A 26,757-nucleotide genomic window follows, 5' to 3' on the forward strand; every position below is an offset into this window, starting at 1 on the left:
GCGACGTCTCCCCGCACCCCAACTGCCCACGGCACAAGGCGCTCCGGCTGGTGCCCAGGAGGAGAAAGGGCCCTGTGTGACCCCGCTAGCTGGGTCCGCGGTGAGGGCGCTGGCTGGAGCACAGCGGCCGGGGTGTCCCTAGTCGCAGTCCCAGAGGCAGAGGGCAGCCCTGGAGGGGAGCGCGCGACTCAGCGCCGGTGGCTACACTCCAGCCTCCCGGGACCAGCACCGCGGCCCAGTCCCCGAGGGTGCGGAGACCTCCGGCGGCCTGGCCCTGGAACAGGGGAGCTTCGGGGCGGGGAGGCGCGGCGGCCGCGCGGGGTGGGCAGGGCGGGGAGAGGCGGGGCAGTCGCCTCCGCGAGTCCGGCCCGGCCCACCGCGGCCTCTCCCCTCGGCACCGGACAGCGGCGGGCCCGAGCGCGGAGGGCAGAGGACTCGGCGCCCGCCAGCTGCGGCCGCATGAGGCCCCCGCGCGGCCAGCCCTTCTGGCTGCTGCTCCTGCTCGCCGCCGCCTGCGCGGGGATCCTCCTCGCCCTGTACTCCTCGCCGGCGGAGCGGTTCCCGGGCTCCCGGTCCCCAGCCAGGTAGGGCTGCCGGCTGCCCCGCGGCGCAGGGAGCGGGGAGGGCGCCCCGCTCGGGGCTCTCGGCCGCCCGCAGCCTCCACCCGCCCTCTGCGTCTGCCGCTCCGGGTGGCTCACGGCGGGGACTCCGCCGCGTCCCTTTGTCCCAGAGCCTCCACCCAGTGCTAACCTCGCGCCGCCTGGACCTCGCGGCCTCTGCCCGGGTCCGAAAGGCACGCGCGGGCGGTCCCAACTTTCTGGGTTGATTCCCCTGTGCCCGATTTAAAACACTTTTTATGTCGAAATTTGGCTGGACCACCTGAGAAAGAGGAGTTTCTTCTGGGTCGGCGACTCTCCGAAACGTCGCCCATTTTCAGACTCCGCTTTGGGGCGGGAACGCAAGCCTCCCGCTTTCCACCTTTGCCACGATCCTTAGGCAGGCGGTGACCCGTCGCCGTTTCCAACCCCCTGGTCTCCGCCCCGCCCGTTGGCGCTGCTGTGTATCTCTGGGCCAGGGACCCCGGGAACAGGGGCCGCTTCTGGGTGCCTCTGAGCTCCCGGACCTGGCCGCCCCTGCGCTCGGCCCCCTCCTGCTCTCCCTGGCGCCTTCCTCTCCTCCGCGCCCCAGGAGGAGCAACCTGAGAGGCTGCCATTGGCAGGTGAGGTTTCCAGTTACTGAAGAAGACTCTAAAGGATTTAGTTTTACTTCTGGCGGGCAGACCAAGCCGCACTGGAGTCTGGGTTTGGGAGGCCAAAGTGCGCCGGGGCCTCATGTAGAGGCCTCGCAGCCTCCTAGCGCTTTCGCGCCTCAGCAAACCTCGCTGCAGGCAGTTTGATGAAAACAAAATTAATATCTGCTTCCCGGGGATAAGGTCAAAGGACACATCCAAGCGGCCAAATAACATGAAGCACACTTGTAGATGATTGAGTTCAGCCCTCTTGGAAGGGTGTGAGGTTACCAAAATCCTTTAAAAGTGCCAATATATTGTTAAATATGAGGTTTATTGTACCTCCATTATACTTCAATAAAGCCCTTTTTAAGTTTTTCTTTTAAGATCTTTCTTCTTGCCAAGAACAGTGGTACAGGCTTGTAATCCCAAGACTCCAGAAGCTGAGGCAGGAGGATCACAAGTTCGAGGCCATCCTGGGCAACTTAGTGACACCCTGCCTCAAAATAAAAAATAAAAAGGCCTGGTGGCAAAGTTCCACTGAGCCCAATTCCCAGCACTGCCAAAACACTCCAAAAAAAAAAAAAAAAAAACAAAACAAAAAAAAAAAACTTTCTTCTTTTCAAAATCTAGTATGACTCAAGCACCTGCCCATTCTTTGTTTCTTGGTGATGTTTGCGCTGTAACAAATCCCAGGGGGTTGGTCAGGGCTCATTCTCATGGAGGTGGTGGATGTTTTAGCCCAGGAGGGAAGAAAGATGAGAGGGAACAGCCAGTAGGCTGTGTGACCTTCCCCAACTTGGACTTCAAAGGGACTTGCCTGGCTACTACGGGAACAGTCTGGTAGATTGGCTGGGACAGGTTCTCTGAAGATGAGAGAGTTCTTAGTGAACATTTGAGAGGAATCCAGCCTGGGAATCCATTCAGGATTCTAGACCTGTTTTTAATTTTTTTTTTTTTTTTTTTAATGAAGGAGGGGGTGAGGATCTACATAGGACTTCCAGTTTCCATCTATTGTCAACATTATTTTGCAAAAGAGAGGACATTTTAGGGCCCCAGATTAGTAAGAATATGATCTAAGTTGAGTAAACTTACTTTTATGAAAAACAGGCTACATTGAGTCAGGAGCAGTGGCACTTGCCCCTAATCCTAGCAGCTCAAGAGGCTGAGGCAGGAGGATCACAAATTAAAGCCAGCCTCAGTAACTCAGCAAGACCCTATCTCAAAAACAAAAAGGGCTGGGGATGTGGCTCAGTGGTTAAACACCCCTGGGTTCAATACCCCGTACTGGAAAAAAAAAAAAAAAAAAAAAAAAAAAAAATCAGGCTACATTGACCTTATTTCTCCCTAAGCTGCTAAAACTTCCCAGAGGAGCATGAGTGGTTCACCTCCTTCCCCACGCCCTTCCAGGCACTCCAAGCAGGCAACTGGAAGCACTTGGATTCCTGAGAGGGAGGAGGTAGAACAGAGGCTGGAAGAGTTCAGGGCAACAAAACTGAATGAGGCAGAGGGTCCCCACTGTCCCCAACACCCCACCCCAACAACTCTCTCCCACCTGTCTCAAGTCTGCCCTGTGCAGCAGTATCTCCACCTGGTTCTCAAGCCTGGATGCACATTGGAATCACCTGGAATGTGGGTGTAATCAGTCAGATGGGAATCCAGAGACTGGGCTCCCCAGGCCGCCTAGGCTGAGCACGGCATCCTGGCTTGTCCTCAGAGGCAGTCACACTGAACTCACCCTGTTCACGTGGGTGAACAAGGGAGCAGTCCCAGGGGAAAAGGGATGATAGAGGGAAGGAATCATCTCTGCTCTTTCTGGGCTGTCCCTCTAGGATCTTTCAGGAAACCTGGGAAACCAAAGGGAGGCAGATCCCAGACTCCAGAGTGGTCATCTGTCTCAGCACTGATTAGAGGACTTTCTTTTTTCCACTTGCAAACTGCCACCTACTCCTTTCTGGCTGCTGGGTACTGGGGGTGGGGAGTCGCATGATCATCCTTTTGAATGGGCCTGTGATGGACCCTATTCCTTCCTTCCAGTATTCCCTCTGCCCTACTAATGGGACAACCTAATACCTGGGAATTGGGAGTACCATCAACTCCTTACCTCCCTCCGGAAGGGACGCTAAGAGAGAGGCTGGCACAAGGTCCTCTGTCTTCCTCCTTTAGGAAACAACAGCAGGCATTTAGAAGGCACTTTTCACATGTGATAACCTAGACTTCCTTTGGACCCAACAATCAGACGAACTCAATATGATCATCCCTGTTGCACAGATACAGAGACTGGGGTTCCAAGAGGTCCAGTAACCCTGAAATTGTACAGCTGCAAGTGTTAGAACAGGATACAACCCCGGAGTCAGGATCCCAAGCCGGGCGCTTCACCATGACTGTGCTCAGGAGGCTCAGGGGATCCCATGGTCTCAGATCTAATGCCCGCCTCCCAGGCTGTGGCAGGGAACCCCTCAGATGGTGACAATTCTGGAGGCCGTCAGTCTTTCCTATTTTATATTTTCATATTTTAACCACCATCTCACTGTTCCTACAAACCCCACATTTTTGCCATTCACTGAGGGAACTAATTTCTGGGTTTATGTAGCTGGGCAGAACACAATCAAGTGACAGGACTTGTGTGCCTAAAGAGAGTGCCATGGGCAAGAACAGGAGTGTGGGAGAAGGATGAAGAGAATGGGTACCTTTCAGACCCTGACACTTTGTCAGGAATCCATCTAGAAGCTCCCAAGGGGTAGGTAGGACCTGATGCCAGGGCTGACCTGGACCTCTGCTTTACTCCTGCCTCTCCTGCAGGGACATCCCGCCTCACCGGGCATTCTTTCAGTCCAAGACATGGAATTCTGGAAGCACAAAGGTACAGTGACCATCCACCCTGTGGCAGTTTTAAGCATTCTCAGGTTATCAGGGAGGAGGGGAAAAGAGAACAAACCAGAACATTCTCAGGAGATTACTGGGCCTGATTCTCTGGAGCTCCATCAGCATAAAGCTGGGCATCCACCCAACGGGGAGTCTTCAACCTGAACACTAGGGTTTCCTATACCCCAGCAGGAGAAAAGGGTGGATAAATAAGCACCCCTGAGGTGTAGCCAGATGAAGAGTTCTTAGGAATCTTAAAATTTCATCATAAAATGTCAGGCAGATTTTACACTCTGATCCTGGAAATACCTAGTTACTCTAAGTCACGTTTAAACTGCTCACCATGGAGTCAACTCTAAGCTCTGAGAAGATGTTCCATGCTTGGCCAGAGGATCTGAGAACTTGGGCAGGGGGCTGCTCCATAGCCCTAGGAAATGGCCACCATTGACCGAGGGCCCCCATGTGTGGCTTGGCATGTTACCTGCCTCCTCTGACTTAAGCCTCACAGTACCCTGGAAGCTAACTCCTCCAGGTGAGCAAACTGTGGCACAGAGAAGTTAGGTGGCTTGCTCAGGATCCCTCAGGGGGTAAGAGGTGGTACTGGAACTGCATCCTGATCTGACCCCAGAAACTGGCCCTGTTCTACTGTGGGATGTAGCCTCTCCTGCCACCAGGGCTGGGTGTGGTAGTTTCTATCTATGTAGTTCTAGATTAAGAGCTGTTTTCAGTGTCTGGGAAACTGATTGAGGTCACAGGTAGAGAGACTTCACTTCATACAAGAGCTCAGTGACAGCCAAGATGTTCAGAGACAGAACAAGTGGCCGTAGGCAGGTGACTTGGTCGGGGGCAGGGGTTGCATTAAGAACAGAGGCCAATGCACATGTGGTCAGCAGGCTGACGAGACCTTAAGCATTGCACGAGTGCTTGAACCAGGCCATCTTTAAGTTTTCCAAAGTCCTTTCTACCTGGAATTACCTGGTTTAAAACAAAAGCTTTGAGGTGGTTTCTGGACACATATAACAAGGTGTTCCAGAACAAATGTGTCCTACTGTTTGAGGACCCCAAGGGGCCATGAAACCAAAAAGAGGCAGACAGATCCAGGATTTCAAAGAATGGCATTTATCAGGGCATGATCCTGTGCAGCAGCAAGACCTGCACATGACCCTGAAATTGGGTCTAGAAAGACAGGTGTATTTATGTGTTAGGACAAAAGTGACTTTATCCAGCTGGAATGGACCTGGTTTATCTTAAGATAATTTCAAATAGTCAATTGCATCCCTGGATCCAGGTTCCAAGTTATAAAGTTCCACATACAATTCCCATGTTATTATCTTTTAGGGTCTGCTGGGAAATTATGCAGGAAAAACCAGCCAGGGTTATTCAGAGGCAATAATGGCAGTTCCATACCAAGATGGCTGCAGTCATGTCAATCTGAATCCATACATGAGACAAAAACAAAATAGAATAAAATGAGGAAAAGCACAAAGGAAAAGTAAAGGCAGGAAAAGAAGACAATGCCACAAGGTGGAAGAGACAGGTCAGTATCTGACTCGGAGCTTCCTGGTGGCCAGAGCTAAGGAGCCTTGCCACCATGTCCTTGGGATAAAAGCAAGCCAGCTGCCCAAGTGGAACCTTTCCAGGGTTTGCTGAGGTAGATACCTGAAGACTTCTCCTGGGGCTGTAAAGAGGGCCCCTGTGTAACCAGGTGCGTCCCTGCAGCTTGGAACACTGAGGCAGGAGAACTAAAAGTCTGAGTCTAACCTGGGCAACTTGGTGAGACCTTGTCTCATAAAAGCAGGGATGTGGTGAGGCTGATGTAGCTCAAGACAGAGCACCCCGGGTTCAATCCCCAATACTACAAAAAAGAGGGGCCCCCAAAATACTTCTATGACAAATTAAATTATTATAGTCAGTTCTGCTATACTGCCTCTTTGAAAATGTGAATCTGTGCCAACAAGATTGATATATTAGCCTTGTGGTAGTACACACATGTAATCCCAGCGGCTTGGGAGGCTGAGGAGGATTGCAAGTTAGAGGCCAGCTTCAGCACTTTAGCAAAGCCCTAAGCAACTTAGCAAGACCCTGTCTCAAAATTTAAAAATAAAATAAAAAGAGCTGGGGATGTGGCTCAGTGGTGAAGCACTGCTGGGTTCAATCCCTGGTACCAAAAAAAAAAAAAAAAAAAAAGATTGGATTGCTATGTTAGCAATAGTTTAAGCACCATGCAAATTTCGCATTTGCTTGAGTAATTTTGTTAGTGAGAACACTAACTAGGGTGATTGTAGAAAATCACACCCGAATGAACCAGACCACATAGGGATACACAGAAAGCACACACGCACCCTCCAGCTATCCACCAGCAATGACTGCGCAGTTACCTCCTGCCCGGTCCTTCCACCAGGGAGCCGCATTCAGGGGTAACAGCAGCCCAGCCAGGCCACAGCTCCTGAGATCCTGATGCTGTGGACAAGCGTCCTCACTCTCCCTTAGTCCCGAGTGTAGAGGTGTTATGTTCATTTCCTGTGACTGCTGGGACACATGACAACAGACTGGGTGGTTTAACACAAGAGAAATTGATTCTCCAATAGTTCTGGAGGCCAGAAATCCAAAATCCAAGTGTCAGTAGGGCCCTGCTCCTCTGAAGGCTCCAAGGAAGTCTCCCTGGGCTCTCCCAGCTCTGGTGGCCCCAGTAGCTGCACCTTCCACTCTCCCTCTGTCATCACGTGCCATTCATGTGTGTTCACAGGGCCTCCTACAAGGGGGCTCACTGTTGGATTTAGAGCCCAACTAACTACATATGGCCTCAGGTTTTTGTTTTTTGTTTTTGTTTTTGGAGGGAGTGGGGATGGTACTGGGGATAGAACTCGGCCTAAAGCATGTTAGACAAACACTCTACCACAGAGCTACATCCCCAGCCAATTTATGGCCTCATCTTTAATTACAACTTAATTACCTATTTCCGGGCTGAGGATATAGCTCAGTTGGTAGAGTGTCTGCCTTGCAAGCAGAGAAGGCCCTCGGTTCAATCCCCAGCACCACAAAAATAAATAAATAAATACCTATTTCCAAATAAGGTCACATTCTAAAGTTCTAGGTGGACATGAATGTGGGTGGGGTGTACATGAGTTGAACACAGACACCAGTGGGAAGAAAGGTGATTATAAATCTTCCCTTTCACATAAGAATCCTACAGGGAGTACTACCAGAGCTAGGATCTGGACCAGGCTAATGGTTTCCAAAGTCCAGGCCTTACCTCCTCCACTGAAGGGGCAGGTCATACCCATTTACCAGAAAGTGCTGGAAGTTTGCCCAGGTGAGAGGTGAAGGAGTATGAGGCCAGACCCAGCAGAGCATGGAGATGTGATGTCTGGGAGAGGAAGGGCTGGCAGGCTAAATCCAGAAATTCTCTGACCCCCACCGGGCAGCTGGAGCAGAGACCATTTCAATTAGCAGATCTGAGTGGACGCAGTCTGGAGGGAAGGGCAGCTCATCCCTCCAGCTCTCCTGGAGGCCATCCACCCACCCAGGCCCCTTCCTAATGGGGCTCAGCCTTCTTATCTTCTCACCCACAGAGCCGGCCCTGCCCACACCCGCTTGACCTGGCCATTCTGAGGCACCACCGCTTCCGGAGACTGTTCGATCTCTCCACTCCAGTGCTGCTGTGGGGGGGCCTCTTCACCCCAGACCTCTGGGACAACCTGAGCCAGCAGAAAGGCCCCTATGGCTGGCAGGGACTCTCACAACAAAGTACCTGCTACCCACTGCCTTTTCCCTGCCTTTTCCCTCAGTTAGTCCCTTCTTCCTGCTGCTGGCCCTCGGGCAGACCAGGCCCCACTGCCCCCACAGCCTCAGTGATCTGGGGTCTCCTCGGAGATGCCCAGCTATATCACACCAACCTCATCTCCCTCTTTGAGCCAAGCACCCAGGGCTCAGGGAGAGGGCTGGGGTCCCTTGCCTGGCAGCTTTCGCCTGTGGTCTCCCAGGCATGAAAGTGTTTGGGTCCAACAGAGGCTGAGGACAGAGGCCAAAAGGCCGTATCAGTCCCACTTATGGTTGCTGCTCAGAAACCACTACCCTTCAGGCCCAGAGCCTCTCCACGTCAAATCTGCCCCAACCCCATGTTCAGATTCTCTGTTCTGGGAATGCACACAGCCTTAAGAATCCATTCAAGTTCAGCAGAGCGCCCTACCCTACCACCCTTCTCTTCGTTCCCTCTCTCACTGACCCCCATTCTCCACCCACCCTCTGTGCTCCTTGGGAGGTGCTGGGTTCAGTGCTCTAGGGAGCAAGGCCAGAGGGGGTCTGGAAAGGCCCCCATGTCCCTGGCAACAGTCCTCCCCATGGTTTCCCCTTGTCCTCACCCACAGCCATTGCCTCTACCCTGAGCCTTCTGAACAGCTCAGAGAATGAAAAGCTGTTTGCTCCTGCTGAGAGGTTGTCCCCAGACTGCATTCGATGTGCTGTGGTGGGTAATGGAGGCATTCTGAACGGGTCCCGTCAGGGTCTGGAAATTGACGCCCATGACTACGTGTTCAGGTATGAGGGCAGGGGCCAGGGGGGCTGGAACAGCAGAGCTGGGTGGAGAACCAAGGTAGCACCCACTGAGACAGCTCAGCCGTCATGATGGGTAGACAGGCACAAAGATTCGGCAGACCTGAAGACAGAGCATGGGTGTGCAATGCAAGAGAACCTGGGAGCAAGGGCCAGCAGGCCAGATTTGCCTGCCCCGGGGCCTCTGCACGCAGGTGCTGCTGTGGGCAGAGGGATGGTCTACACAGAGGTATGGTGTAGGCGAGGCAGAACTGTGATGGAAGGAAAGCAGATGGCATGGTGTGACTACAGTGACACTGATGTCCTGCATTCTGGCCAGACTCAATGGAGCAGTGATCAAAGGCTTTGAGCAAGATGTGGGCACCAAGACTTCCTTCTATGGTTTCACTGTGAACACCATGAAGAACTCCCTCATTGCCTACTGGAATCTGGGCTTCACCTCAGTGCCACAAGGACAGGTGAGGCCTCCAATGGGCATGGCATTGTGGGTGACAGGGGGTGCCATGTTCCTGGGGACCTGTTGCTGGGGTGTGCCATAGGGCTTTCCGACCCCAGTCCAGTGGATAGAGAAGTAGTGCCAGGATCTTGGCTGCCCAGGGTGTAGCCATTAAAGGTCAAGGCAGATCTGGTCAGAGACCCCTGTTCCTTTAGGCAGCTGGCTCAGGCTAACATTTACTGAATGCTGGTGATGTGCTAGGCAGTTGACAGATACCTTGTCAACTTTTACACTGCCTCACTTTACTAGTGAGAAGACTAAAACTTGATTTCCTTTTATTCCGTAAGTGGGCAGTAGGCCAGGATTCAAACCCAGACTGCCTCATGTCCTCTAGGGAGATCAGCCTGTCATGGCCATCTATCAAACATTTCTTTGGTGCCCAGGACAGCAAAGGGCATAGACACAGTATTCATTGCAGCCCTGGGTGGGATCATCGTACCTATTTCCAGATGGCAAAGCTCAGATTCTGCAGAATCTCAAGAACATGTCCAAGGTCACACAGCTAGAATTATCGAAATGTAGGCCCCTTGGACCACAGGACTAGGGTTGTTTCCATTTCCCACTAGGGCCCACCAAAAGAATGACATGTGACCACTTGAATTCTCAAAAATAGCTCTGTGTAGGAAACTGAGGTTCAAAGAAACTGAAAACATGCCCTAGGTCACAGGTCACAGCTGGTTACAGCCTCCAAATTCTCTCAGCCACACTCAGTTGCCCTGACTTCATGCTTCCTGCCTCAATCAATCTGGGTGCCACATGTGGATCCCAGGAAAGGGACTGCAGGGCCTGGTTTCCAGAAGCTTCTTTCTCTGACTAGAGCATTCAGGAGGGTCCTACCCATAGTATGTGTGCACTGAGTCCCCAGTAGAACCTTTATTGCTTACAATAGAAAAATGGGGTTGATCTCTGGTGTGGCTACAGTACCTGCATGAGTTATCCATTGTTGCATAACAAATCACACCAAAACCCTAAATGACAAACATTTATTATCTCGCTATTTCAATGGGTGGGGAATCTAGGAGTGGCTTATCGGAGTGGTTCTGGTTCAGTCTCTTAGGCAATGGGTTGTTGCCATCTGAAGACTTGACTGGGGCTGGAACCAGGATGGTTCCCTCAAAGGTCCTTGCAACTTGCACCCCTCTATAAGCCACTCAGGAGTTCTCAGGACATAGCACATTTCACCCAGAGTGAGTCACCTGAGAGAGCAAGGAGCCACAGTACCTTTTATGACCTAGTCTCCAAAGCCACACCCCAGCCACCTGGAGGCTGAGGCAGGAGGATAGCACATTTGAGCCAGCATGGGCAACTCAGGGAGATTGTCTCGAAATAAAATTTAACAATGAGCTGGAAGAGCTCAGTGGTACTGAAAAAAAGGGGGGGGGGGGTTGGGGGACAACAATTAGGCTTCACCTTTGTAGGGAAGGGTATCAAAGAATCTGTGAACATACATTGAGACAACTGCCGTATCTCAGAGTGAGAATAAAGGCATGTTAGGAAACTCCTCAGTCAGCTCAGGTGGCAAGACTCTGAGCAGGAGCTGAATTAGCCTTATCCCCGTTGCCCTAACAGGACCTGCGCTACATCTTCATCCCCTCAAGCATCCGTGACTACCTGATGCTAAGATCAGCCATTCTGGGTGTGTCTGTCCCCGAGGGCCCTGATAAAGGGGACAGGTGAGTGGCTATGTGGTAGTGGTGTGAGGCTGTGGTGCAGGGGACGGATAATGCTGAGTGGCCTCTCCGTGTTTCCGGGACCCACAGTGGAGCCGGTCCCTGGGTGAAGGGCAACAGGGAAATCCCAAGAACTCAACAATCCGCAGACATTCAACCTGATTCAGTGCTGAGGAACTGCTATCTAGCCCCAGGAAGCCCAGGTGACCTACTGGCCTCCTGCTGGCTTCAGGGGCAGTTTCTCTGAATGGGGACAGCAGGCCTGGCTCCTTGCTTAAGGCCATGGTATCCATCACCAGCCCAGCCAGCTGTCAGTTGCTCAGGGACACACAGGCCAAAGTGGCAGAGACCTTTCCTCAGCTGGATCTGATGACCTGTTGAGAACACTGTTCTGAAAACTAAGTGGGGGGCCATCCTGGTGGGTGGGCATCCTCCCCAGGGCCCTGCCCAAGAGCCCAGAGCACAGGCTCCTCAGGCCCAGAGTCCTGAGAGTTGGCAACCCAGGAGTGCTGTCTTCCCTCTCCCGCCTTCCTGTGCCAGGGCTCTTATGAGCCACGTCCTGGCCCTGGTCTACACCTGCTCCCTCCACTGCCCAGTGTCTTCTCCTTGAGATTAGTTGCTCATAACCTGTGCTGCCAGGTAGCAGATATGAGCAGTCCCCTAACTCCGTGCCCCTGGACTTTTTACCCACACCCCAAAGAGCAGGTTTTGAGTGGCCTTTACCGGTCAGAGCACAAAGACCAGGCTGCCATCTGGCCCCGTCCTGTGTCCAAGCCCTCCCCCACCCCCTGTGTTACCCAACAATTGCTCCCCCTGTTGCTATTGGTCACCAGGATGGGCTCTGTGACACAAGCAGGACTGGGCTCTCTGGGGGGCTGCCTCAGAGACATCAGGTGGACATAAGCCTCCCCAACACCAATGAGCTCCCCCTCCCACACCCCCAATCCATCCCCAACCCAATCCCCCTCCCAGTCCCGTTCCAACCACACTGTCCTCCCTTCCAATCAGCAGCCCTACCCCCTCTCTGGAGGCTCAGTCCCGCCCGCCTCCCCCACCCGGGGGTCCTCCCGCCCCCCGTCTCACCCTGCCACCCCAACCACCTCTCAGCCCTCTTCCCGGACTTCCTCCCTGACTCCCAGTCCTCACATCCAGCATGTGGCCCGGACTCCACCAGCCTCCAAATCTCCCTCCCAGTCTGGTTTAAAATCTCTCTCTAGAAACCCTTCCCTGACCCCCGCCGTGCCGCTGGCCAAGTCCCCCTTCCAGAGCCCGGTCCCCTCGGCCTCCTACATCGGGCCCATCCGGAACATCCCGTCCTACATCGCTCCCTACGTGCCCCGCTTCCTGAAGGAGCCCCCCTTCTTCCAGCCGCCGACATCGCCGCTCCCCCAAAACCAGTGCTTCCCCTGCACCTTCCCCTGCTCCAAGGCCCGGGAGCCGCCGCCCCTGCCCGACTCCTTCTACCTGCCGCTGCTGCCGCCGCCCCCGCACCAGCCGCAGACCAGCTGCACCTACCCCACGCCGCCCGCGCTCTTCACCCCGCCCTGCTCGCTCTCCTACTCCCCGCCCACCGAGGTGCTGCTGAGCGGGAAGCCGCACGTGGTGCCCTCGGTGCTGCCCGCCACCTTCTACACGCCCTTCTCGCGCAACTACTCGCAGCCGCGGCCCTACCGCACCCACCGCCGGCTCCCCAGCACCACCCTCTTCCCCTCGCTCTCCCCCTTGAACTTCGACGGTTCCGGACGCTCTGTCCACTTCTATCGTGGGTCCTAGGCCTCACACCTATTTTGGACCGGAAGCCTCTGCCAGTAAATTCAAGCTGCTGCATCCAGAGTTCATCAGCTACCTGACAAAGAGGTACGGCGGAGGGGGCGGGCGGGAACACCGGCCTCCCTGCCTCCCTGGCCCACACCTGCGGGTCCAGGCCGGGTGCCTCCCCAGCACCTCGTTATTCCACTTACGACTTCGCTCGCTCCCTTGATGGAGCAGTCGGTCAACAGGAAAGGGACAGAAAACTCAGGATAACCCGAGCAAGTTTATTTCCCAGGGACCCTCATAAAGGCATAGGCTGTCTGCCGGGGAGCCAGGTGTGCGAGGTAGTGGGTATTAGAAACAGACTGCCATCGCCTCTAGCCTCAAACCCAGCCAGCTGAAAGCCACCACGGGAGGAACCTGGGGAACAAATGGCCGGATCTCACTTCTTCCTTCACTCCCTCCTACTTACGGTGGTTCTCAGTGGAGGGTGGGGTAGGGCGAGTACTTGATTCTGTCCGAAGACATTTTTGTCTCTCAGTGGTGGTCAGGTGAGTACCATTAGGAGGTAGAGGCCAGGGCTGCTGCTGAACAGGAAGTGTGCAGGATGGTCCCTGCAGTAAAGAACACCCAGCCAGGCGTGCTGGTGCCCTGCCTGTAATCCCAGCGTCTCAGAAGGCTGAGGGTGGCTGAAGCAGGAGGATCACAAGTTCAAAGCCAGCCTTAGCAACTCAGTGAGGCCTTCTCAAAATAAAAGCATGGGGGGGGGGGGGCGCTCAATGATTTAAGCACCCCTGGGTTCAATCCCAGTAGGGGTGGGGGCTATTAATGTGAATGGTGCCACAGTTGAGAAACCCTGCTGTAGACCAGTGCAAACGTCCCAGGACAGAGGGAGAGGGGCATCTGGGGAGCCCCACGGATACCACGCCACAGCTATATGCCCATTCTGCAGGGGAATCAGACAGTCTGGGCACCATCACACCAGCGAGTCCTACCCAGGGTCTGAGCTCCCACCTCACTCATTTCCCGTGATCAAGATGTGGGGTAGAGAAAGATCTCAAGCAGGAGGAGGAGGCCGCCGACGCCCAGGGCTTTGTGGTTCCCTCGCAGCCCAGGAGTGGAAACAAGGTGTTGCCCAGTGGAGAAAGGCGGCAGGATCTCGCCTGGATTTCCTCCTCCTCCTCCCAAAACCCACCACGGGTGTCTTATTTTAGCCAAAGATCTTGCATTTAGATGTTTGCTTGGCTTTTCCCCCAAATAGGGAACTGACTGGGGCAGAAGGGCCACGTTTTCAGTTTCCTAAGGTGTTTGGATGGGTAGCTGTGCAGGGTAACGGTGAGCCAGGAAGCCGACAGGCAACAGTCCAACGCTTCTTGGGCTTTATTACCTTTTGGTTTGCAGGTTTTTGAAATCAAAATTGATTAACACAGACTTTGGAGACCTATATATGCCCAGTACTGGGGCCCTCATGCTGCTGACAGCTTTGCATACTTGTGACCAGGTAAGGTGACTTTTCAGGAGCCTGTGGCGGCCCAGCACGAGAATGAGAACCCAGTGTGACTTGTGCTAGTCCTTCCCTAGGGCCTGCACCCTTGACGGGGTCTCTAGCCCCCCACGGGGACAGGATTCCCCAGCGTGGGGGTGGCACTGTCAGCACACCGCTCCCCAGCGTCCTGTCCAGGATGGGCCTAGGCCAGTCCTGCCTTGACTCCTGTAGCCACCTGCCCCTCACCTGCCTCCTTCACTCTGAGTCATGCTGCTCTTCTGAAAGCAAAATCTTCCCAACCAGGATGCCCTCTTGTGAGGACATCCTGGAGCTGGTGTGGGGCAAGCAAGCAGGTTTACTGTCCCACACATAAATACACTGAAGTCACAGAGCAGATGTTCCTGATGGGATGTTGCTCTGTGAACTGCGAGGCAGAGAGGCTGAGCAGTTTTCAAGGAGACCCCTGGTAAAGCCAGTACAAAGACCAGAGGCCAAACTCCACCCTGGCCCCACATTTTCCCTATTTTAACACAGGAGGCTCTTGACTGCAGTCACTATTAGGTCCTGAATCAGCTTGAACTTGATCATGGCTTTAGAGTCACACCCAATTTTCAAGCCCAGCTTCGCCCTCATTACTTGGTGGGGAATGTTTAGGTGTCTTTGCTTCTCTGCCTGTTCAGTGGGGTAACTTATCTTGAGGCCATAAGCCTGGGATGAGAGAATGTGGAGAAAACTGCCCAGGTGAGCTGTGTTTACCTGCATCTGCACACAGGAACCTGTGTGGGGACACAACCCCAATAAACACTAACTCAGTGACTATGTTGTCCAGGTCAGTGCCTATGGATTCATCACAAGGAACTACTGGAAATATTCTGACCACTATTTCGAACGAAAAAAGAAGCCATTGATTTTCTATGCAAACCACGATCTGCCCCTGGAAGCCGTCCTGTGGAGGGACCTGCACAAGGCTGGTATCCTCTGGTTGTACCAGCGCTGACCCCAAAGCACAAAGCCTTTTGCTTCTTGCAGAATTTTGGCCCTGGTCCCCAAGTGACCAAAAGCCTTTTTCTTTTCAACCTTTGAGAGGGGCTTCACTCCCCTTGACCCTCTCCTTCCCGCAAGAGGGTACTGAGGTGGGCTCATAATTGTCATCAAAACGTGTTAAAAGCAGGGTACCCTTTCTTACCATCAAAAAAACTTCCCCTCTGGGTCTGAGACAGATATCCCCACTTTAGCAAGGGAGAGCAGACTGCTTTGCTGGACTTGTTCCAAAACTAAAGATAACACTCCCAACGTGAGACAGTGACCCTCACCAGCAAGGGGCAGGCACTTTGGCTAAGCAACTCAAGACGAGGTGATAAGACTTAGGTCAATGACACCACTCAGGACCCATCAGTAACCAAGATCAAGCCAGCCGTGCAGGCAAGTGCACGATCCCGTCCCAACCTGCTCCCACTGGCATGTCAACCCCAAACACCAAAGCCAACTAAGGACATCTCTTGAGAACACGTTTCTTCTGCTCCCTCATAAAGTGGAAGAGCAAAAGGTGGAATGTGACTTTCGACCAGATTAACTGCATAAATGATGAATGACCATTTTATCTTGTGCTGGGTGTTCTGCATGGAGTTCACCGTCAGGGTCCAAGAACAGGAGGTATTGGTGCCCAATGGGAATCAACTGCACAGAAGCCTGCCTGCCACCAAGGGTCTTGTCACCAACAGGATGACATTACTGGGTAACGAAACCTCATCCACACATCATGGCTTCAATAAATTTGAACCTATGTAGCTGATAGGCAGCTTCATGATTTTATGGGCTTTTAAGTGATTTTAAGTCTCACCCAATTGAGTTACCCTTAGAGCCCCTAGCCAAGCCAGTACTGGATCGAGACTAGTGGCTTTGGATCACTTAATAGGCTGCACTCCACAGGGGGCAAGAGCTATGTTGCCACCATTGGCAACTTCCCAAGGGGGCCGCAGCCTACACTGGCCAATCCACCAAGGCCAGGAACTGGCCTCTGATCCTGTGGTTTTGGAAGGTTGATTTTGTTCACTCTCAAGAGGGATGAGGAACTCAGTCCTATACAACAGCACTTCAGAAACCCAGATATCTGATCAACACAATGGACAGGTGGGCTTTAGTTTCTAAGGCAGCTACATGGAGAAACCATAACATCCCACTGCTTGGAGCCCAGGAATTAGACTAGAGGGAAACAGTTACTGGCATCAGGACAAAGCCTCCTACTTGGCCTTACCTTGACAATAAAGTCTTTCAATCTCCAGGAGAGCAGTATGTTCCTTTGATAGAATACTTGGTTTGGAAGAAGTCAAATGGGGGATATATAAGATAACCTGACAATCACAGTCCATGACCTAGTGATGATCACTAACATTAATCTGATTGCCTTGGTAGCCCTGCACTGCCCTGACACCCAAGAGTCATAGTTCTTTCCCCATGCCCACCAACTCTCTAAGTGCCAGTAGTACCTTTATCAATGCTTCATTAGACTCAAGGTAAAAGAAAGCCATGTATGTGGGTGGCAATACATTCATGGGGTAGAGAATCAATCACTTCAGCAGGTAAATAAGAAAATATTCAGATTAAATTCTGGGTAACTGAGGTTCAGTATTATTCTGTGAAACTCCTAAGAAAGTTCTCAAGTCATAGAACAAATAATGTTCTTAACTTTGGGTCTCAATCTGAAATCCACATTGCTAGTGAATCAATTCAAAACAAAAAAACCTTCAATTGTGCTTCAAATTTTAAACTGGAAACAGACTTCTCTGGAAACCCACTGAGAAAAGTCTTTTGAGGCCAACCATCTGTTTTCCCTTAGCGTCCTACAATGTATACACACTAACAATTTCAGCTTACAATCACTGCAGTCTCATCTACACATAAGATTACACCCAGACCTCCTAAACTGAAGTTCAAATGCTTCAAGTTATACCCCAACTTCACTAGCTGCCAAAAGTAGACATGATCTCACTCAGTCACTCAAATTCCTTGGTTATTTCTGAGGATGAAACCCAAAGAATTCTTTTATTTTTTTAATTTTGATTCATTGTACACAAATGGGGTACAACTATTGTTTCTCTGGTTGTACACGAAGAATTCTTAAATGATTCTGTTTGGGGGAGATTAATTCATAGGCATTAGCAGAAGCAGGGCTGTGCATATCCCACTGGGCAGCACTGGGAGATAACCTGTAAAACAGAAAAATTTCAAGTAAACGGCCAACTAAGAAAGTCCCAACCAAACATTAATTTAGAAGCAAAAGGTAAGCAGTCTAAGAGGACTATTCTAACCATTATGCACAGGTGTATGTGCACTGGGAGAGCTCAAGGACTATCAAAGTTTCAGTGCAGGCTGGTAAGGAGCCAGTGTCTTAAGGGGAGTGGCCAGAAAAGACTCCCACTAAGCAGCAGGGATATTTATATCCAACTCCCTCTGGACAAGAACCTCAAGGTTTACCTGAGGTTTGTCAAGTCCACTCAGAAGCAGATAACGATGTAAATCTTCCCCCCCTGCGGACCTACCCTTTCACTTTGTTTAACTTGCAGGCTCTAAGCTACTGGGGCCAGTTATCAGGTTGGTTAAATTTCACCCCAATTGCAACTTCCCTGGTAATTAAACAAAAATGTGACCTTATGTGTAGACTCCACACACACCTCCCAATTTCATCAGAAAAGAAAGGCAATCTGTGTCCACTTCAAGCCTGGCATTTAAATAGAAACAAAGAGATATCATGCCCACAATACCACTTTGCTTCTTTCCTGTTCATGTGCCAACCTCTGCTGCCCAAGCAGTGGCCCAGTGCCAGCAATGCCATTCAGATAGAAAGAGGGGCTCCGTGGTGCTGTTGACAGAGCCCTGGAAACCAACAGCTCTGCCGGGCCGTGGCACCCTTCTTTTCTAAATGTCAGGACACTGCCAGAGGCAAGGTCAGTAAAAGCATTCTCACTGCCACAAGCTGGCATATATTTTACATTCCTGTTTCAGTTTCAAAGGGCACATTCATTTCCTTGAAATATGTGGTAGGCATTCTCCTTCCACAGTAAGCACTGGCTGCTTGTCCATTTCTGTCATCTCTCAGAGCCTGTGCCTTCAGAGCCATCACTGAAGGGGACAGATGTTAATAGGGCAGCAGAACTTTAGTCTTCAGGTCTGAAGGGATGATCGCTAGACTGGAATCTCAGCAAGGCACACAGCTCCCTGCGGAGTCCACTCATTTGATCCTTATAAAGCCTGAACTACTTCTGGAACAGGCAGCCACACCCCTAAGCCTCAGAATAGGTTCTTTTCCCTCAGTTGAGATTTTCAGACAGGGATAACTAGCCATCATTGGCTTGTGGGGCTTCTGAGGGACACATAAGATAGAAACAAGTGCACAGCAGGAGAGGAGTTGTCCGCTTGCCTTCTGGCGAAGCAGTTTACAGTTGCCTCACTCAGTAGGCCTCCCTGCTGCTCAGCACCTCCTTAAGTCCAGGGCAGGGGGAACAAAAAGAGCTAACCCTCACCCAAGCCTGTCCAGAAGGACTTCTCTGCTTACACGAGAGACATTCCACTTGGGGTTCAGGTCCACGGTGGCTGCCACAATGTGGCTGCTAGAGGATCCTTTCCCAAGTTCAGAAACTGAGGCTGAGACTGCACCTGGTGAGGAAGAGAAAAAACAACAAAAAAAAACCTACTAAAGAAGATATAAAGAGTGATTCTCAAGTAGTTCTCTTTAAAATCATGAACTTCTCATAAGGCAAACTTGCAAAGCTGAGTTTCAGATATCCACATTCCACACAGAAAGGCCTTTCCTTGCCTTCAGACAGGGATAACTTGACATCATCATGCACTCAGCTCACCAATCTGCTAGCCCACAGCACCGCCTGCCAGAGCAGGTCAATGATTTCTTATTAAGTCCTGCTTTACTTCCTTCATGAGAACTGTCCATCAACCTCGTCTACTTTATTAGAATGTTTTCCTTCCATGGCAAAAGTTTTTAACATCTAGTGTCTGGATGCAGCCAATGCCCCAGACCTGGCTCACTGACAATTCCTGCCCTTTTAAAAAGACACGAGGTCACCTCAGCAGAGTGCCTGATAGCTGAATAAGAGGCAAAATTCCATTGTCTTTCTAGGATGTCAGTAAAATGCCTGAGTAGGTGCAGATCACTCATGGGTTTAGCTAGTCTATTGAAGGCCAGCTGCATAAACAGCACCTGCTGCCAGGAGATGACAATACCACACAAGGTCATTTCTCTATCCATCTGAATGCATGAAACATTCCTGCAGAGCAAGCATGTGGCTTTCAGTTTTTTGAGATAGAGGATTAGACATCTGCCCCACAGGCTATTTAAAAATAGCCATCACTATAATCTTGCTGTAATAAAATCCTCGAGCTCAAAGCAGATCAGAGCACCTAACTGTTCCTACACACCTGCCCTGGGACTGGCTACACGTGATTCTTGGAACACCCTCTAGAGTCATTCTCATCCATGGCTGCAGTGGGGTCCAGAAATGTGTACATTCTAACACTTTGTGGATGGTTCTGACATATAACCAAGTTTGAAACCCACTAACGCTGTTTTGCAAATGAAGAGCCCTGGTGCTGTTATTTGGTATCAAGACGAGACTGAAACCCAGACCTCTAGCTAATCTAAAAGTTTCCAAGGGTTTCTCAACCTCAACTCTACTGACATTTTGGGTGGAAAAGTTCTCACAGGCGCTGTCCTGTGTTTTGTAGGATAGTTAGCAGCATCCACCAGATACCAGGAGCATCCTCCATCCTCAGCTGAGGAGCAATGATACAACCTAACTCAAGAAATATAGTTATGTTAACTGTGGACAGAGGTCCCTAAGCCTCAATTTATTTACTCAGCAGCAGACTATGTGTATGGGGGGTGGGAGGGAATCTACCTCATAAGGATTGTTATTATAAATACCATTTTTGAGTATGCTAAGCAAAGAATCAAGCAGAAAGAATTTCATAGTATTTCCCTTATCTGGCCAACCACAATCCTGGAAGACTCCCACATCCCCAAACCTAAAAGACCAATACTTAAAGGGGACCATTACCTGTGCAGTTCTACCAGAGTTAACATCTTACCATTTACAGAAATTTCATCACAAAGATCCTTAAGTGCAATACTTTAAGATGATGGGTTTCACAGGACTTTCTTCTAAGTCCATAGCCAATACCTTCGATCTAAAAGAAAAATGAGTATGTCATAATTCATTCAAATAGCAACTACCTTCAGGCATTTGTTTCCAAAATGTGTCCAAAAAGTTGAGCTCAGTTAAGTCAGAACTCTTCACAAAAGATGTCACTTCAGTCAGGGATAACTTTAAATCCTCCTCAGCTCAACCAGTAACAAACTCCCAAATCCCAGCAACCAAAACTTATCTGCCACAACCCCAGCCCTCCAAATCTTACTTTCCACGTCTGTTTCATCCCCATATACAATGGCATCCATGTTGACTTCAAACAGTGACACCTAGTGGCCTCAAATTACACTAGCACAGACCCTCCCCATTTGTACTGTTAATGGACTTGACTGTCAAAGTGCACTCACAGTTCAAGTTAACTTCCGCACAGCGCATGAGGTGGATGTGACCGGACACTACACCATCTCTGCTTTCTCCTTCCTGGTAACCACCCAGACCTGCTTGCATCCATCTTTACTCATTTTGGGGTTCCATCCGTTACTTTTAAACTGCCATCTGCACCTCTGCTTCTCATCTCTGCAAATGCCAGAAAGCCCTTCAGACATGAAAACAAAGTTTTGTTGTCAAAACTACCGATTTCCAGCTGGATGTGATAGTGCACGCCCGTAATCCCGGCGTCGGCGACTTGGCGAGACCCCATCTATTAATTTTAAAAAAAAATGAATAAAAAGGACGAGGATACTGTAACTCAATGACAGAATGCCCCTGGGTTCAATCCCCGGTACTGGGAGGAAAAAATAATAAAACCAGGTTTCCAAAGTCTACAATTCCTTTCACTACCATCTGAGGTCGTTAAATAAAAACGACCGCCTGGGTCGCCCTCAAGGCACTCCAAGTGGAAGGGGTGCTTTCACGCGTCCCCACCCCCGATGCTGAATTCAGCAGTGCCACGGGCGGACAGGGGAGTCAGACCCGGGGCCTCCGGGCGTGCACGCTCAGCACCACGGTGGGCGCACGGGGTCGCGCAGACTGCAAGGACCTCCCTCTCCCAGGAGGCGCCCTTCGACGCCAAAAACAGGTTTCGGCTCTCTTCCTGCACAATTTCTCGCCGTTTGGAAAGCGTTCTTCTCGTGCAGAACCTCAACCCTCGGCGTCACCTCGCCTCTGCGCGCCACCCCCGTGTCGAGGAAAGCCCCACTCCCCCACCTCCGCGACCTTACCATCAGCTGAAGTCCGGGGCTGCTCAACTGAGCGGAGCCCACCCGAGCCACCAGGCCTTCCAGACACGCGGCTGACCGCGGAAAGAGCGCGAGACTGCGCCTGCGCGCGCCTCTCCCCGGCGGTCTCGCCGGAGCTCTCGCGAGAGGGGCTGATGGGAAATGTTGTCGCGTCGCGGACGGAGCCGCGGTGAGACCGGGGCGGCCGCCAGGGGCAGCAGAGGGCGCGGGCTCGGGGGCGGTGGCTGCCGGCGGTCAGGTGGCGGGGGTGGAGGTCGCTGAGCTTCGCAGTGCGCAGGCGGCCCCGGCCCGAGACGGGAGGCGCGGGAAGTTCGAGGGTCAGGACGGAGGAGCAAGCCGAGGCCCGGCCGCACCGCGTTTCTCCTGGCGCCGCGACTGTGTCTGGGGCGCAGAGGGTCGTTTGGGGTGGCGGGCGGGTCGGTGGCGCGGAGGGAGGTCCGGGGAGACCTTCAGCCGGCGGCGGGGGGCGCCCGAGGGCGCGGGCCGGCCGAGGCTGCTCCGAGCGCCGCGGAGGACGCGGGCGCGGGCGCGGGCGCGGCCCGCGTGTGGCCTGGACGCTGCCGGGGGCGACACGGAGCTTCAAGTTGAGCTATGAAAAGAGCAGGAGCGCCCCCTGATCTGAGTGTCATTTTTCGGTCAATCGCTCTGACTCCGTGTCCCCCCCACCCCCTCTCTGTGCTGGGGATTGAACCCAGGGCCTCTGCCATTGAGCCACATCCTCAGCCCCCTTTTTTTTTTCTTATTTTTGGCACAGGGTCTTGCCAAGTTGCCCAGGCTGCCCTCGAACTAGCGATCCTTCTGCCCCAGCCTCCGGAGTCGTGGGGATGCCAGGCATGCCCCTCCGTGCCTGAGCTCAGGCCGGGTTTCATTTTTGAGTAGGGCAGACCGAGCCCTAGAGTTAGGGCCAGAATTTATGCCTCTGGAAAGGAGTTTAAATTTGCAGAGATCGTCATGCAGTTCTCTCTCCACATTCTTATGGACCTGTTAGCAATGATCTCTGAAGCGTTTAGCCTTGACTATTTTGTTCTGTATGTGGTAATATGTTTCAGGTCTTTATTTTCAAATTACAATATTTATTTGTCTACCTCCGTTAATTTGATTCTAAGTTTTTCAGGGGCGGGAGAAGTATCATAATTTTTTTTTTTTCGTTTTCTTTTTTTCTCTTTTTTTTCATTTTTTTGGCGTGGGGAGTGGGCAGGAATTGAACCCAGGGGTGCTACATCCCGAGTCATCATTGTCGTCCTCTTCCTTCCCTTCCACATCCTTTTCCTCCTTGTTTATTTTGAACAGTGTCTTACTAGGTTGCTGAGGGTCTCCTTAAATTGCTGAGGCCAGGAATGGGGATATACTAAGATGGTAGGTTGCTTGCTTCGCAAGCACAACACCCTGGGTTCAATCCCCAGCACAAAAAAAAAAAAAAAAAAATTGCTGAGGCTGACCTGGAACTTGTAATCCTCCTGTCTCAAGTCTCCCGAATCCCTGGAATTACAGGTGTGTGCTATCTCACATGGCTAATCATTTTTTTTCTTTTTAATTTCCTCACAATACTGAATAGAGTGTTCAGTAGCCCTTGCTCATACTAACAAGCAATGATTATTAATTCATCCAGCAAAAATTTTAGCCTTTGGGTTTCTCCATATTACCCTTGAAGACAAATTATTTTGTTTATTATTGAAAGGAAAAAAGTGTTCTCTCCCTGTAAACTAAGTTCCTTTCATTTGAGACTTGCTGAGGGCATTCTTTTTGCCAAAAACTGTGAAACTAGTGGGCAAGTGACCTGCTACAGGCAGTAATGGTAAATGATACTTCATAGTGTTTACTGGATGCGTTCACTACATGAAGGTCTTTATGTATATTAACTCATTTAATCCTTATAGCTGCACTGTGAAGTACTCATCACTATCCCGTTGTACAGATGAAGAAACAAAAGCATTCAGAAACGAGGTAACATGCCCAAAATTCACTTTAGTAACTGGCAGAATCAGGATTTGTTCCCAGCCTCTGGAGTTCATGCTTTTACCACTAACTTGTTCTGCAGCATGAATGAGTTGGGGGGGTGGGGGGGGGACCACAGGGGGAAGAGAAGAATAATTTGTGTTTGTAAGAATGGTTGGGGCTGGGAAGATAGCTCAGTCAATAGAGTGCTTGCCTTGTAAGCACAAGGCCCTGGGTTCAATCCCCAGCACCAAAAAAAAAAAAAAAAAAAAAAAAAAACGGTTGGGGACAAATCAAAAATGTTGAAAGGAGAATGCTGAGCACCTGCTCCACTGTTTTAAGCCACTTGGTGGCACAAAGCGTGAGAATGAGACTATGGGAGCTAGTTTGTGAAGGACTCTGAGGCTCTGGGTTCTGAAAGGACTGTCTTTGTCCCCAGGCTAGTTGCCACCCAGTGTGCAGCAAGGTCTTGAAAGTGCTCCACTCTGCCAAAGGTCAGTGTGTAGCTTTCACACCTGAGGGCACAGCTTCTCCTGCGGAGCACGGTTGTGCTTAGTGGAACAGCGGCAGGCTCAAAACCAGTGGGGGCGGCACAGGCAGTAGCTTAGAGGCTGGAGCAAAATACAAGAGCCCTGGTGCCTGAGCATGTGTGAGGCGCAACTGCATAGGCAGTGCAGAAATTACTGGAGAAACTTCAAAGACAGCATCCGAATCCCTGAATGAGCAGCCAAGGCAGAGCTGCTGGGCCTGGAGTGTTAATGCTACTGTGATCTCATTTGCACTCTGCTGGTGAGATCTGGTACATTTGAGTTTTAGTCAGTGGAATTGTTATATAGCCATTATACAAGACTAGTGCAGATCTATATTTATTGGCATGGAAAGAGAGAGTTTAGTGACAAATGACAGAAAAGGATCACAAACTGAACAGAGCAGGAGTCCCCAGTGCTGCTGAGGCTCTTGAGTGCAAAGGGAAATTCTAGTCAGCTGGCCTGCTGTGCTGTGATGGGATTTAAGATGTGGTATCTGAAACCCACAATAGTAGAAAACAGTCTTTGCCACATCGAGGTTGACTTCTTAATCAGGAAAGGGATCTTTAATTTTATTAATAAGAACACAGAGTGTAGGTGGAATCCCAAACAGATGGCTGCTTACACTTGGAGCGGTTGCACCAGCAATTTCATAGGAAGTGCACCTGGATGCAGGCACTGTCACAGGCCATTCTGGGAGCTGTTCCTCCTCCATCTTGTCTGCAGTGCAATTCTGGCCAAGTTTGGGAAAGTACTGCTTTTAAAAACAATAGTTTCTCTTCTGGCTTTGGGACATAATGAAGGTGTGATGTTTGTAGATGGCCGCAGCCACCTTGCATCCAGAGGTTTCTTCAAAGCAAGAGTCAAAGGCCTGTGAAGGCAGAGGGGAAAGATGCCATTGAACTGCTGAAACAGACAGTCCCTGAGCCCTGACCTTCAGACCTCTTGTTTTGATTCAGATACACATTTTTACATTTTAATACTTCTGGGTTATGTCTTCTGAGCAATTAAATCTTAGTTTTGGTGAAGTGCTGAATGTGAGATTTTAAAAAGAAATCTCCTTATTTAAGTCATTTTAAGTTTTGATGTCTGTTAGAGTCAAAATCATCCTAAATGCTACTGAGATTTCCCATATCTTCTTTATGTATATAATAGTTCCCAGGAAGAGTGGATCATGACAAAATACAGAAAACGATGTGACGTGTGCAAGCTGGCTTCCTGAAGCAGCAGCAGCTCATGTACACGAGGCGTTTACTCTGCCAGGCCTGCAGTAACACCTTTCATATGCTGTCTTATTTGAGTCTAGTACAGCTTGTCGTTACCGACCCCCTGCACTGTTTTGCAGCTGAGGAAGCCAAAGTGCAAAACAGTTAAAGGAATTTTTAAGTGAAAGCATTGCAATCTGAATACAGACAATCCAATCAAAAGCTGATGGTCTCAACCACTGCTATGGCTTGGATGCTGAACGTCCTCCAAAGGTCCATATGTTAAGGCTGGGTCCTGAGGCGGCTCTGTTGGAAGGTGGTGGGACCTTAGGATGTAGGACCTAGTGGGAGGTCCTTAAGTCATTGGGGGCCTGCTCATGAAAGCAATTGTGGAACCCCAGCCTCTTCCCCCTTGCTCTTTGCTTCCTGCTCACACAGTTGCTTCACCTTGCACTCCCTCCATAATGCACTGCCTCATCAATATGTTTTGCCTGTCCTAGAATTCCAAAGCAAAGGTGCCCCTGATCTTGGACTGGACCTTCCAGAACCATGAACCAAAATAAAATTGTGTGTGTGTGTGTTGCCTGGGGAGTGACCCCAGGGCCTTGCAAATGCAAGGTCAGTGTCCTGCCACTGCACTAATCCCCAGTCACTTTTCTCTTTATAAGTTAACTATCTCAGGTATTTTGTTATAGTAATGGAAAGCTAACAACCACCATGCTGTTTTTCCTAAAAAAAAAAAAAAAAAATCATGCTATGACAATGGAATATTTTTGCCTAACTGCAGTGATTTCAATTCATCCACTTAGAAAGCCTATGATGAAAACATGGAGGATATTTGTTTCCCTGAGAACCATGAAATATTGCCACAAATCCTGCTCAGCAAAAACTGTGGATCCCTGAATGTAGCTTTAACTTTCTGGAGGAAGAGAAATATAACAACATGTACCCCATTTATTGAGAATAGACAAACTTGGATTTGTGGATTATTTCTTTGTGCTCAAAAGTAGTGTTCATTTCACTTGTCTGCTCTGCCTCTAATAAAATTGTTACTTGAAAAACTGATTTTTAAAAAGTGAAAATAAAATGGAAGAGCATGTAATACTCTGGATCTCGTCGGCTGTTCTCTGGAGATGTCTCTGCATTCCCGGAAACCCCTGCCTTCTCACAACTGTTGCATAACCTTTGCTGCTGGGGATGTTTGCTCCCTTTGCCTTGCAATTCCCTTCCCCTAATCCTCTTCTCTGCTTGGTACATCCATCCTTAAATTCCTCCTCTGTGTAGTCTTGGCTGTGATGCTGCAGCAATCCCCAAGCTGCTTCCTTGTGATACCTTTCTTATGGCAGGTGGTTGAGCACAGGTTCTGCAATCAGGCCAACCTGGAGGAAAGTGCCAGCTCGCTGATTCTAGCTGCGTGACCTCGGACACATGACTTCACCTGTCTGAGTCTCTTTTCTCACGGGTAGCGTGAGGGGGATGATCATCCGAACCTTAGGGCTGTGCATCCAGAGCACCAGCACAGGCCTGCACAAGGCTGGCACTGAACACAGGGCAGTTCCCATTGGGATGTACTTCCTCCAGCACTGACCTGGCTGTTTATGGTTATTTGTTTTCACGTCTGGCATTTCTAGTAGACCGTAGGCAAG

At 50.7% G+C, this 26,757-nt stretch overlaps 2 protein-coding genes and 3 long non-coding RNA genes across 7 annotated transcripts; 3 read left to right on the top strand and 2 right to left on the bottom strand.

The window, feature by feature from the left end:
• The first annotated feature begins 316 nt into the window (after nt 1-316).
• ST6GALNAC2 (ST6 N-acetylgalactosaminide alpha-2,6-sialyltransferase 2) lies at nt 317-15,658 on the top strand. The gene is made up of 9 exons (XM_079130241.1): nt 317-584; nt 4,031-4,091; nt 7,666-7,840; nt 8,461-8,629; nt 8,964-9,102; nt 10,710-10,813; nt 12,584-12,667; nt 13,964-14,063; nt 14,878-15,658. Exons 1-9 carry the CDS (start codon nt 460-462, stop codon nt 15,043-15,045), a joined length of 1,125 nt encoding a protein of 374 aa, XP_078986367.1. The 5' UTR covers nt 317-459; the 3' UTR covers nt 15,046-15,658.
• Nucleotides 10,822-12,583, top strand: LOC306655621 (testis-specific serine/proline-rich protein; the record flags this gene model as incomplete). Its single annotated transcript, XM_079130242.1, has 1 exon — nt 10,822-12,583. Exon 1 carries the CDS (start codon nt 11,729-11,731, stop codon nt 12,581-12,583), a length of 855 nt encoding a protein of 284 aa, XP_078986368.1. The 5' UTR covers nt 10,822-11,728.
• A 1,400-nt stretch (nt 15,659-17,058) lies between the features above and the next one.
• Nucleotides 17,059-18,449, bottom strand: LOC306655622. Its single transcript, XR_013762305.1, has 2 exons — nt 17,696-18,449; nt 17,059-17,254 (listed from the first exon to the last, which is right to left on the bottom strand). It is a non-coding gene; the product is annotated as an uncharacterized lncRNA (long non-coding RNA).
• Nucleotides 18,450-18,525: 76 nt separating this feature from the next.
• On the bottom strand, nt 18,526-21,576 carry LOC306656585. Of its 3 annotated transcripts, none has more exons than XR_013762569.1 (4): nt 21,427-21,576; nt 20,610-20,801; nt 20,148-20,246; nt 18,537-18,701 (listed from the first exon to the last, which is right to left on the bottom strand). It is a non-coding gene; the product is annotated as an uncharacterized lncRNA (long non-coding RNA). The 3 variants fall into 3 exon arrangements; XR_013762570.1 differs by having other exon boundaries at nt 20,597-20,801; XR_013762568.1 differs by having other exon boundaries at nt 18,526-18,701; nt 20,148-20,801.
• A 631-nt stretch (nt 21,577-22,207) lies between these two features.
• On the top strand, nt 22,208-26,226 carry LOC306656586. The gene is made up of 3 exons (XR_013762571.1): nt 22,208-22,935; nt 23,322-23,388; nt 25,062-26,226. It is a non-coding gene; the product is annotated as an uncharacterized lncRNA (long non-coding RNA).
• Nucleotides 26,227-26,757: the final 531 nt, after the last annotated feature.

Source organism: Sciurus vulgaris (genome assembly GCF_902686455.1).
Source record: "Sciurus vulgaris genome assembly, chromosome: 3".
Taxonomy (NCBI): domain Eukaryota; kingdom Metazoa; phylum Chordata; class Mammalia; order Rodentia; family Sciuridae; genus Sciurus; species Sciurus vulgaris.

Excerpts from the sequence above, each read along its gene's own strand:
- ST6GALNAC2 (XM_079130241.1), top strand. The coding sequence starts at position 460 with ATGAGGCCCCCGCGCGGCCAGCCCTTCTGGCTGCTGCTCCTGCTCGCC. Across the intron at positions 8,630-8,963 it reads GCCCATGACTACGTGTTCAG|ACTCAATGGAGCAGTGATCA; the intron begins GTATGAGGGCAG and ends CATTCTGGCCAG. Across the intron at positions 14,064-14,877 it reads CTTTGCATACTTGTGACCAG|GTCAGTGCCTATGGATTCAT; the intron begins GTAAGGTGACTT and ends TATGTTGTCCAG.